The 12,030-nt window shown below is 40.7% G+C and overlaps 1 protein-coding gene across 1 annotated transcript in view; it reads left to right on the top strand.

Moving 5' to 3' along the window:
• The first annotated feature begins 3,746 nt into the window (after positions 1 to 3,746).
• Positions 3,747 to 12,030, top strand: part of dph6 (diphthamine biosynthesis 6) — a 118,933-nt gene continuing 110,649 nt past the window's right edge. Inside the window, exons 1-3 of the mRNA XM_072457998.1 lie at positions 3,747 to 3,885; positions 5,121 to 5,212; positions 11,143 to 11,327. Of these exons, the coding sequence (XP_072314099.1) occupies positions 3,863 to 3,885; positions 5,121 to 5,212; positions 11,143 to 11,327 (300 nt within the window). The 5' untranslated portion in view covers positions 3,747 to 3,862. The remainder of the gene's footprint in view (positions 3,886 to 5,120; positions 5,213 to 11,142; positions 11,328 to 12,030) is intronic.

Here is a 12,030-nt window from a genome sequence, read left to right as displayed (position 1 = left end):
TACCGTTGTAAACGGGCGAAGCCCGTGCAAAAGTGCGCACTAAACGAGCACTTTACATTGAGATGACGACCGCGAAGCGGTCGTCATCCCCATATAAAGCACTCATTTGCGCTAAGTAGCTCACGAATACGTTCCCCATCTCTTGCATGTTCCGTGCATATAAGCATGTAATGCAAAAATTTAACATTATTACTGTATAGAGGGCCAAAAACACAAAGTGGGCGGAGCCCACTCAAAATTAACGAAAGTACCCGTCAGTGACCAGGGACCCACACCATGAGGTAGGAAAGCGCGAGCGCTTTCCGAAAATGTATAGTTTATGATATTTGAAAAATGGGAAACATTGTTTTCGCATCGGAATATTATTCTTTCTTCTTCTTCTTCTTCTTCTCGGGACCAACCCCCCTATTTTTCACCCAGTGAACATTGACGAAAAGTCACAAAAATGTTCACACCTCTAAAAATCGTGCCTCTCTACATTCTGGCTATTTCCCTTTTCTAAAATAAAAAAAATTGGCGCGTCAGCGCCCCCAAATGTACCAAAAATGCATTGAGAGATGGGAAATGACCCAAAAAAAATCTGATCGTAGAATCATGAAATTTGGCGCAGAGGTAGATGGTGACAAGAGAAGTAAAAAATATTATTACGGCAACGCCGTCCGCCCAACCAAATGTCGGCCATATTGCTTCAAAAATGGCTAAACATGACTTCGGAGTTTTTCCAAACGTCGTACTTTTACGAACTCCTCCCAGGGCGTTGGCCCTAAAAAGCTGAAATTTGGTGAAAATGCTACTGAGGAGTGGGACATCAAAAGTTATCCAAATTACATTGATACCTCTCACGGTCTCGTGACTGTAGCTAGAATTTCAGAAATCTCCCATATTTAAAATTTCTGCCGTTTGCGCAGATAAAGTCCGAATTGCGTCAAATTAGAATCAGTTGTTAAACTCTTTGCCCTAAACCTACTTGAAGTGAAATAAATTCATTTGGCGCCACAGCGCCCCCTACAGATTTTATATGGAGGTTAAATGTTTAGTTTTGCGAAATTATATGAAATTTGACACACAACTCAATTTTAGCATCCCCATCAAAAAAGTCAATGAGACCCATGTCATAATTGTTATGGCGTTGCCGTAACGATGACCGAAACCTTTCATGTTATTCCAATGGGGAAATCGCCAGAACATGTTTACACTTTAGACTTTCACAAACTCCTCCCAGGGCGTCAGCCCTATTAACCTGAAATTTGGTGAGACTCATCTTCAGGACCATCAAAAGTTATCCACATTTTCATTCAAAGAGTCACGGTGTCTGTGCGGCAAAGCTGCACATTTTGCCAAGAATTCAAAATAAAATAGCTTTTTGATGGTAAAACAAAGGGGAGAATATGTGACAGCGTCACAGATTCAGCAGTAGGCGTAATAAAAGGACAATTGGGGCGCGTTAGCGCCCCCTCCTCTTGCGGCGTGGCGGCGGTGTGGTGGCGGCGTGGGGAGGGCCGATCATTGCCGCTTGCGGCTATATTTATTATTATTATTATTATTTTCTTTGCACAGGTGTGAACTTTCAGAAAGAAGTCAGATTACTCACATCAGACAGCATTCCAATGATATAACCACTCCAGAAATTAGATACTGTTCGGATTTTTGGTACATTTAAATGTTGCCAGTGATAAAATGGCAGCCCTGCACCACTTTTCCACAGTATTCTGACTTGATTTGTGTCATCAAAGCATCATAGCCATTTCTTAAGCGCATTTACTTCCCACAATCAAACCACTCTGCATTTATCTCATCCCACTCTGCGCCAAAACCAGAACAACGAGAGCGAAAGGAGTTGAAAGGAGGAGATGTCTCGTACAGTTTTGTACCCTGACTCGGGATGCGTTGCCCACAGGCTGCTCAGGGCGAGGAGGTGAGGGAGGCACACCAAAGCGCCTCACTCTTAGCCCGATCTGGAACAACAACACAGCAAAAAGAGAGGTTCAAAGGGACGCCGCGGAGAGAGCCGGGCCTGTGTGCACCCCAGAGGAGGAGAACGCACTGGGTGAAACGGCAGCAGAATGGTCCAGCCGCCTCTCCAGTGGAACGCCACACCGCTCTGCTGTACACTAGGTTTAGCATCAAGTCAGACCAATGAGAACAGGTTCCACTGCTATGTTTGGGAATGTGTGAAATACTGCTGCTGTGTTATCAATATACCGGCACGTTTTTGTTATTAACACGTCTTTACAATGAAGTACATCTACTCATATGCCTGTTGGAGATGTGTAGCTATCTTTGGTCCATAATAATATAAGCAAAAATGTGGTTTCATTGTTCGAAAAGGAACTGAATCAACAAGACTGGACCGTCGAGTGAGATGACAGGAGTATATTTGGTTGTCTTGTGTCCATGTATCTCTCTGTGTCATGCCAGAAAAATAAATAAATAAATAAAATACAACAAAATAATAATCTATCAGATGAAAATGACTTATAAACCCATATAAGATATGCATAGCTTTGAGTATACAAAACATGATGCTTAAAGAAGACATATTACTAAACTATAACATAAGCAGATCGGTCATTTTAAGTTGTTTATTGTAATCCTCAATATTGCTCTAAAACTGCAGAACTGATTAGCCCCGCCTCTTCATAGTGACATTTCACTGTAACAAGCAGCAGATTGTCATTTACCCCTTTTTGATTCTAATTTGCATGTTATTATTTTTGAAAAGGGCCTATATGTCAAAAAATATAATGTTATATATTGTGTATGTGTAAAATGTGTTTTTATGTATTTGTTAATTTGATTGAATATTGAATTGATTAGGTACAGGAGTATAATAATAAAAAAGAAAATAAAACTTGTTAAAAAACTCTTATACACTTATACCCACAAAAATAACACTCTTATTTACAGCTGTTATATGGACAGAAAATATTACACCAGGATGATTGACATTATGTCACAGTATTGCACATGGGTATGAAAGTATTTGCACATGATCATGAAGCTGAATGACACATGTTCAGGGTTAACAGTGTTTGTTGTAGAGTCTGACAGCAGCAGAAGAAAAGACCTGTGAAACGTCTCCTTCACACAGCGAGGGTGGATCAGTCTCTCACTGAAGCTGCTCTCCAGAGCGGACAGAGTGTCCTGCAGAGGGTGAGACTCATGGTCTAGCATAGATGTGAATTTAGCCAGGATCCTTCTGTCCTCCACCTCCTGCACCGAGTCCAGAGCACAGCCCAGGACGGAGTTGGACGTCTTGATGACTTTGTCCAGCTTCTTCCTCTCCCTCTCTGTGATGCTGCTGCTCCAGCAGACCACACCGTACAGGAGGGCTGATGCCACCACAGGGTCGTAGAAGGACCTAATCTTTTAGGTCCATAATAATAATGGGGCTACATTTATTCGAAATTATAATAAAGTAAGATCAATGGGATAAATAGATATTATTAAGACTGAAAATAATTGTATCTATGTATTAAAGCAACCTTCAAGTTGTGTTATTTCTTAGTATCCGTCTGCATGCAAAACATAAAAAACAACAACAAAACAACAAAAACATTTATATATTTGTAAAGCTAACAACTAGATTTTGCATATCTCAAACAGCATTCACAATAAAATTGATATTTGGATAATAATTTTGCCCAACTACAACACTTCAACAGCGTTCCATAATTTCTTTCAGGCATTCACGCGAACGCCTACATTTGAAACGGGTCTTGTCAAACCCGGAAGTGTAGTTTTCACGTGTTGTTGTTTTGAAACACACCGGTCTCACACGTCTCTGACAGCTGAATGAATTGGACCACATTAGCCTTTTATCAGTACTTTTGGTTTGGATCGGACTGAAGACAGTGACAGCATGAGAGTGGTCGCGCTCATAAGGTACGTGCTAAAGGCTAAAGGCTAAAAGCTAAAGACTAACTCTGACTTAGCATCACTTTTCTCATGCTTATGGGAGCATCATGTGCAGAAAGTGTGCGCTGAAGTTTTGGCTGTGCAGTGAAATGATGTGGATGCAAACGTGTCTTCTTCTTTTAGTCTTTCAGAGTTGAAAAATAGTTCATTCAAATGTGTCTACTGTTTGATATAATAAATGTAGTTGAGATGAAAATAAGTTACTATCATCACCTAGATTGTTGCTGCTCCTTTGCGCAAAAACTCTAAATAAAAAGTGATTTGAGTAAGTAAGTATTAATATGACTGAAATGCCGTCTATAATTTATGATGATAAAAATGCTGCAAAAGAACAGATTTAAAATGGAAAATGAGAAAAAAGTATGTTGTAAACTTCCAAATAGGTCATATTTCGGCAATATTGTGGGTCATTTTACAGTAATTTAACATTTGCCCTTTACTTAAACTTCAACTTATATATTTAAAGATTTTATAACGCATTAAACCATACGTACACAATCTGTACATATGATTGAAAGCACTGTAGTGATGAAAGTTCAGTGTTGAAGACCAGGCCTATATTTTGTGATAGATTTAATATTTAGTTGTTTACTTAAGTCTAGATATATTTATCTATTATCATGTAATGAACTATTCTATACTATTTAAACTTTGTTTAACAGTTCAAAACTGAAGTGGAAATACCTGCTCTCAAATTTAGTGGAGTGAAAATAAAAAGTATCCGATGCAAAATTTACTCTTACTATGAAATGTACAAATACCTAAAAACTATACTTAGTACAGTGCAGTAGTAAAGTACAGTGCTTATTCTATGGACTTCATTATTCTCATCGACTGTTGGCCTAACGTCCAAAGCAGTGGAACAGTGCATTGTATAATGCATGTACTATGTGATTAAAGTAGTGATGCTCGTGTTTAATACATTTGTCTTTGGGTTTTTAATGTAACTATTTTGTATGAGGTAAAACAACACCTGCAGCATTAAAAAAAAAAGCTGCAAATATTATTAATCTTGCATAATATAGTCACAAATATACCGTATAGTTGGCCACATCATTGTTCACTTCATACATTTTCATAATCAGGAAGCTACATTTTCTTTTGAATAAGTGTGAACAGCTGGTGAACGTAATGTAGTGTCTGCATTCGTGTATGTGTTTGGTAAATGTGCCTCACCTGTGCGACCCTCTTCTGTGTTCCAGTGGGGGTAAGGACAGCTGCTACAACATGATGCAGTGTGCAGAGGCCGGACATCACCTGGTGGCTCTGGCCAACCTGCGCCCCGAGCACACAGGTGAGGAGGGGGCTACGCGGAGCTGGGCAGGACCGGGATGGACTGGGATGGACCGGGATGGAGCGCGATGGAGCGCGATGGAGCGGGATGGAGCGGGATGGAGCGGGATGGAGCGGGATGGAGCGGGATGGAGAGGGATGGAGAGAGATGGAGAGAGATGCGCAGTATACACCTGTTTACTCACAGGTCACACAAGCCAAGTAGGGTACAGCAAAGATTAAAAACCATAAAAGTGCTCAGTTTACATATTAACCCCAACTGTGTTATTACATTTGTAAGTTATAAAGCAATGTTTGAGAGTGAATTTATTGTCACTTTTGTTGTTATTAGCTCTGTTATTAGCATAATGAGCATAACATGACATTTATAGCTGCAGAACTCTGATCATCATATGGAAGGCACAGGATAATACAAATGAAATAGATCTGTCTGTTAAATTACACTTGCAAAAGTCTGTGTTGTCCATGTTCATGAAACTTTGAAAGCTCAGACATTTTTGTGATCATCGCGTGAAAAAAATATAGAATATAACGTTTTTTAAAGACATTTTGACAAAAATCGGGTAGTCACTTTCAGTCTTCTTTTTAAATATGCAAACACTCTCTAGTGTTTTCTCATAAGCATATTATATCAACTGATTATTATTCAGTTGACGACAGGCATAGTTTTTTGGACTTTACACAAGGCTAATTTCGACTCAATCCAGCCCTTGAAGTTCGACTCCCTGAACAAAGTAAACGCCTTATCTTACGCAACACAAGTATTTGAAAGCCTGAGTAAAAGTTGCACTCACATGTAGGTCACCCAGGTGCTCCCTCAGACCGCCCCGTCAGCACTCGTGGACCGTCCGTGACCGTTCCTCCTGAGTGTAGCCCGCTGCATGTGTGTCGGCTTCCACAGGCATTGTTCTCCAAGCGCAGCCCCAATGAATCACCCACGTCCCCCAGATGAAATATGGAACGCTCGCCCGGCTTCTCCCCTTCGTCTTGACAGATTTGGGTAGAACACGATTCGCTTTCCTTCAGGGGGAATCATAAATAAAATTATTTACTGATGAAGGTTTGATAAATATTGTTTATTTGTTGGTTGGTTGCAGTTTCGATGTGGTCATGAGAATCTATGTATGAGCGAATTTTCAAATAGATTTTTCTTTGCATATTTTTGGCTAATATTACATCATAATCATGTTGTAAAATTGGGTTCCTTTCAAGTGGATCATTTTGGGATCTTGGTTATTTTGGGTGCCCCACTTTTTACAAAATGTCTCCGGAAGTACAACAAAGTTTAAATCCAATGGGCTTTTTTAGTTTGCATTCAATTAATGCATTTTTTCTTTTAACTACATTTTATGTGTTACCTGAGACTGATTAAAATCAATTTATTTTCAAGCGATTTATTTCGAAAGCCATTTTTATTTGTTTTAAAAAGACAAAATAAAATCCTATTGAATATCAGGATTGACCAATATGAGGGGGAAAAAGTATTTTGTTTGTCTTATTGGCCATCCCTACATGATACACATGCTGTAAACACAACACATTTTTGCCATGGGCTGAATTCTGACCCACATACACTCTCACAAACTCTGTCATACACCAGTGGACTGCAACACTTTGTTCCGACTGCATGTCTCCATGGAGATTTCATTACTTGGCCTGGAATGCTACTCAGTGTAGCATTAACCTACCGTATTTTCCGCACTATAAAGCGCACGTAAAAGTCTTTAACGTCCTCAAAAGCCGTCCGTGCGCTTAATAGTCCGGTGCGCTTAATATATGGTTTATTTCTGGTTGTGCTTACTGACCGCGAAGATATTTTGTGTGGTACACGGTGTATAAAGAAGATTTGGGACAAGAGACGCCGATGCGCGACTATATTTACCGGAAGTCCCAACAATGCAAAACATTCTGGGAATAGTAGTCTACCTGCACGCGACACACGCGACGCTTTGTCAAAACGTAAACAACATTTTCAGTCAGGCACAACGCAGACACCTACCGGTAAATGAAGGACCCCAAGATGGCCCAAGATGGCTGCTGCCTAGAGACCATTGGAACTCTTATATTAATAATATAACTGACTGACCGTGGCTAAACCAGTTACATGTCTACCCGGAGCCATTTTGAGTTATTCACAGATTCTGAAAGTGTGAATTCAAAGCTTTCCAATGATGTGTCACTCATGTAGATCTGATAATATTTGAGTAAGTTGTGGTCATTTGAATGTATACAACTCTCAAACCCATTCACTGAGAAAACGGGGCTCAAAGTTTCTCACTGGAGTGAGCCCAGAGTCACAGGGGGGCTCATTTGCATCTCATTGAGATAAGCCCTCCCCCCTGTCAAACTGACACCACCTCCCCCTACAGCTGTCACTGAAGACTCAAGAGGAGTGTTGTTATTGATGGTAACTGGACTTGAATCAGAATTAGAAGTTACTATATTAAAATGGAAATACTTGGATTACAAAAGGCCCTGAATAGAATCAAAGAATCAGAATCAGAATCAGAATAGGGTTCATTGTATTTGTCGATAAACATAATTCACAGGTGATTCAGTGCACCAACAATGGTGCACTGAATGATTCAACACAAACAACAAAAGATAAGATAAGATAACCTTTAATGTTACAACGCAGTAGATACAGGGGGAAAGGACAGTAACTTATAGGAAGTTTAAAAAACACTCTTAATAGAAGAACTCTTATAAACAGATGCCAGGGCCAGGTATACGAACTGCAACGGGTCCATGGCTTTGAATATATGAGATATGAGATATGAGATATGATATGTACACCACCAGAGTCCAATTACATCAGAGATCACATCCTCATCCTCTTCTTCGTCTGTGCACTCTTCTGTGCTGTGACTCTCGGCTCTTGGCATCAAAGCTGTAAACAAATAACAGGACATTTAAGAAATGGCTAACTATTTCACATAAAACACTCATTAACTATTTTTTTTTTTTAACACAATGTGAGAGTTTCAATATAAATACCTGAAGTGCTGATAACTCTTGATCTTTGGAAGCCGTCTGAAGAAGGGACTCAGATGCTTCTGCCAGTCGAAGTTCTTGACAAACACTTTGCCATCCGCCGTTCCAACAAGCTGTGGGATATTGAGGTGAGACGCTGGCGGTGAGGGTCCGAAAGACAGCACATTAGATTCTGTTGTAGAGATCTGTGCGTGGCCTGCAGCTTCTGATGTGTTGGAGAAGCTGTTTCCACAGTGATCTGAAGCTTGATGTACAAACTGCAGGCTCACCTGAAAAACAGATGTTGCTTATGGTTAATTATACTCTAATCATTAAAACATGAAAATCACCAAAATAATGTTTTACACTTACCACGCTCCTTAGCAGACTTCACGTAGAGACAGGTCATGTCAGTCAGGGTGTCTTTGCCAATTCTGAAAAGGGGAAAAAAAGGATTAGGGTTAACAGTAATATGGGAATAACACGCTTCACAGATAACAGTTCACATTGTGACGTTAACGGTGTATTTAAGATGCAAAACGCGGAGATATTGGGACATCTGCCCTCGGCTAGCGGGGCTAGCTAGCTCACTTGAGATAACACGGCTCGTAAAAGCAAAACACTTGCAGAACACCACACCAAAACATAAACATACACTCGAGTTTAAAACCGGCGCACATTAAAGTGATTAAAAACGGGTGTTTTAGTCGCAAAGCTTACCTGGTTCAGCTGTCCTGTTGTCTCTCCCAACACCGTGCACAGAGAGACACACAGGAAGCTGATAATGGCCAGGCAAGCGCGTGATTGGTTCGAGTGACGCAGTGCGTGCGTGACGTGCAACGTACGTAAGCCACGTGACCAGAAGTGGTATCGGGAGTTGTAGTTTTTTTCTCTTCCCTCGCCGAAAAATAACCCGATAACATAGCAAAGTTTAGCTTACAACTTAGCTCCGAATAGCTGCGTTTAGCTCCGGGCTGTGGGGGTAACAGCCGGTTTAGCACCATAAAACAGACACAAAGCACGACCCACACAACCCACGGGCCAACCCACGCCGAAAAATAACCCGATAACATGGTGATAACAGCAAGTAGTCACATTAAGCCCGTATTGCAGAGTGCACTGAAGCAACATGTTAGCTTAGCATTAGCTCCACCGGAGCAGACAAGTAAGATTCTAAAGTGATCACGAGACCGCCTTCAAACACAGCGTTAAAGCAATAATTTAGTAGTAAAGTAAAAGTGTACCTGAGTAAACAGTTCCGTTGCAATGTAGTCCAGGAAATGTAAGCTCTGAAGACTGTGCTCTGCAGACGGTCTGGAGTAATGAGAGGAAAACACGGAGCACGCAGCTGCCATGCGGATCACAGCTGATTGGTGGAAAATGTAAACAATACGTTGACTAGAAAAAGGTGACGCCCCCCAGGAGAGCATGAAAAAGACCCGAAAACTCCACATTTTTAACAGCTTAATGTATACGTTTAAGACCACCAATAGTGTTATCTGAAGCACACAGGGGCATATTCATAACTTCAACTAGCACATTCTGCAAAAAAATGAAAATCACAAATTTGGGGGGAAAAAAGTAAAATGCTGTTTTTCTCAGTTTCACCTAGGCCGACATGGTCCGACAATTGCGGCGGCGGGGCACTTATGCGCTTACGGGCTAAACTATCAGTCAACTGTGGGATCAAAAGGCCGGAATCATCACTGAATTGCTGCGTGGATCCGAGATGCGGGATCACATGACCAAAGAGATTTTAGCACGGAGCACTATCGGCGCTTTGGCTGCTTTTACCATTATTCACCCCAGCAGACATTAAACCGGGACACGGGACGTAAACAATCGGGGCTGTCCCAGGTAAATCGGGACGTCTGGTCATAGCTATGCGGGGTGTACTTCGGCGCATTTGAAGGATTTGATGACGAGGAATGAACTGAAAAAGTGAGTGTATTGTGATGTATTTTACATGTTGCAACTGAACGAGGCTGGTAATACGCTAACGTGTCTTTTAGCGGTAGCAGAGTGTGTTCTGTATTTGTATTTTACGTGTTTACAAGTGATCTTGACTGAGAATTGATTTGGATATGCTAACGTGTCTGTTAGCGATAGCAGAGTGTGTTTTGATGTTGAACAATGTTGATCTGAATGAGTTGAACACGTTTAATAACGCTCAACTGACTCTGACTTATCCGTCTGTTTTGTTTATCTTATGCGCTTTATCGTCCGGTGCGCTTTATTTATGGACCAGTACACATGGTACACAGATAGCTGATGGTGCGCTTAATAATCCGGTGCGCCTTTTCGTGCGCAAAATACGGTATCTATCCTGCATGTGTTAAATGGCCGGTGTTTTCACTTTTACCGCATACCACATATCTGACTTAGTGTAGATTCTCATTTGAGAAATATTGATAGATTGATCACAATTTGACCTTTTCTGAACTGTTTAAAAAGATCTTGAGCTTCTATCAGAACTATTTAAGACCACATGATAACATAAAGAAAATACAATTTATTTGTGCTGAGAACTACAGTCTATCATCTAAAAATAAACTATATTTTTTATTTTCATCAAAATCATCATCAAGAAAAAAGTTTTTCAGCATGAAAGAATAAGTTTGAAATTTTGGGATTGTGACGACACTAAGGTGTAATGTATGATATATTTAATGCCATTCTGTGGAATATTCCAGCCAAATGAATAACATCTCCATGGAAACAAGCCGAAAAGTCACGCAGTGCACCTTTAACAGCACAAAGGCACTTATCCTGAGTGTTGATGAGGTGCAAACACAGCAGTACCATGTAACCATGCCAGTTCTGATCATTCTAATATAATTCATATTTTTCCTTCTCCTCGTTCTCTTCCTAACTATCACTCCTGACATGACTAACATCCTGACGACTCTATTCTTTTGTGGGTTGCCATTTCTCTCTGATCTAATGTTGTTTTGCCAGATGAGTTGGACAGTTACATGTACCAGACGGTGGGGCATCAGGCCATAGAGCTGTACGCAGAGGCCATGGACCTTCCCCTGTACCGCCGCACCATCCAGGGCACCAGCGTGGACACGGGCCGGGACTACAGCCACACGCCGGGGGACGAGGTGGAGGACCTGTACCAGCTGCTGGCACTGGTCAAGGTTAGCACACTACAGAGAGGGTTAAGTGGTTTAGGAGCGCAAAAGATGAACCACGGACAGAGCGTTGAAATAGTACATTGACATTGAATTTTGAATATGAAGGACATTTTGGTGAAACCTAGCAGAAAGAGTCCCAATTCCATTTCGATCAAATCCACTGTGAATCGGGAAAAGTTGAAGAGTTTACAAAATCTGCTTGTGACTTTGAAGATACAGTGAGAAAAGTTTTTGAACACCCTGCGATTTTGCAAGTTCTCTCACTTATTATGGAGGGGTCTGGAATTGTCATCGTAGGTGCAGTTCCACTGTGAGGGACTGAATCAAACAAAAAAAATCCGGAAATCACATTTGATGATTTGTAATTAATTGGACACATTTTGAACATCTGCCAATCAGCAAGAATTCTGGCTCTCAAAGACCTATTAGTCTGCCTTTAGAAAGTCCACCTCTACTCCACTTACCTTCCTCACAGTATAATGATTTGATTCTGGCAATGCTTCAGTTGCTTTTGTAGATTTTTTTTTTTTTTATGTCCCAATCACTTATATTTGCCATAGTGAAAAGGTTATGTATTACATTTGGGAACAAGGAAGTGATTGTTGTCAGTTAAAAGGAGTTTAAACCACAAGACTAATATGACAAGTTTGTGGAGTCAATCCCAAACAAAGGCCTTTGCCCACCGTCTAAGATTATGACATAATTT

This window comes from Eucyclogobius newberryi, unplaced genomic scaffold, assembly GCF_026437365.1.
Source record: "Eucyclogobius newberryi isolate DKJ021-1_F unplaced genomic scaffold, fEucNew1.0.hap1 SCAF_21, whole genome shotgun sequence".
In the NCBI taxonomy this organism is placed as follows: Eukaryota; Metazoa; Chordata; class Actinopteri; order Gobiiformes; family Gobiidae; genus Eucyclogobius; species Eucyclogobius newberryi.
Note: the sequence above shows the minus strand (reverse complement) of the source record. Positions and strands in the feature narration are given on the sequence as shown.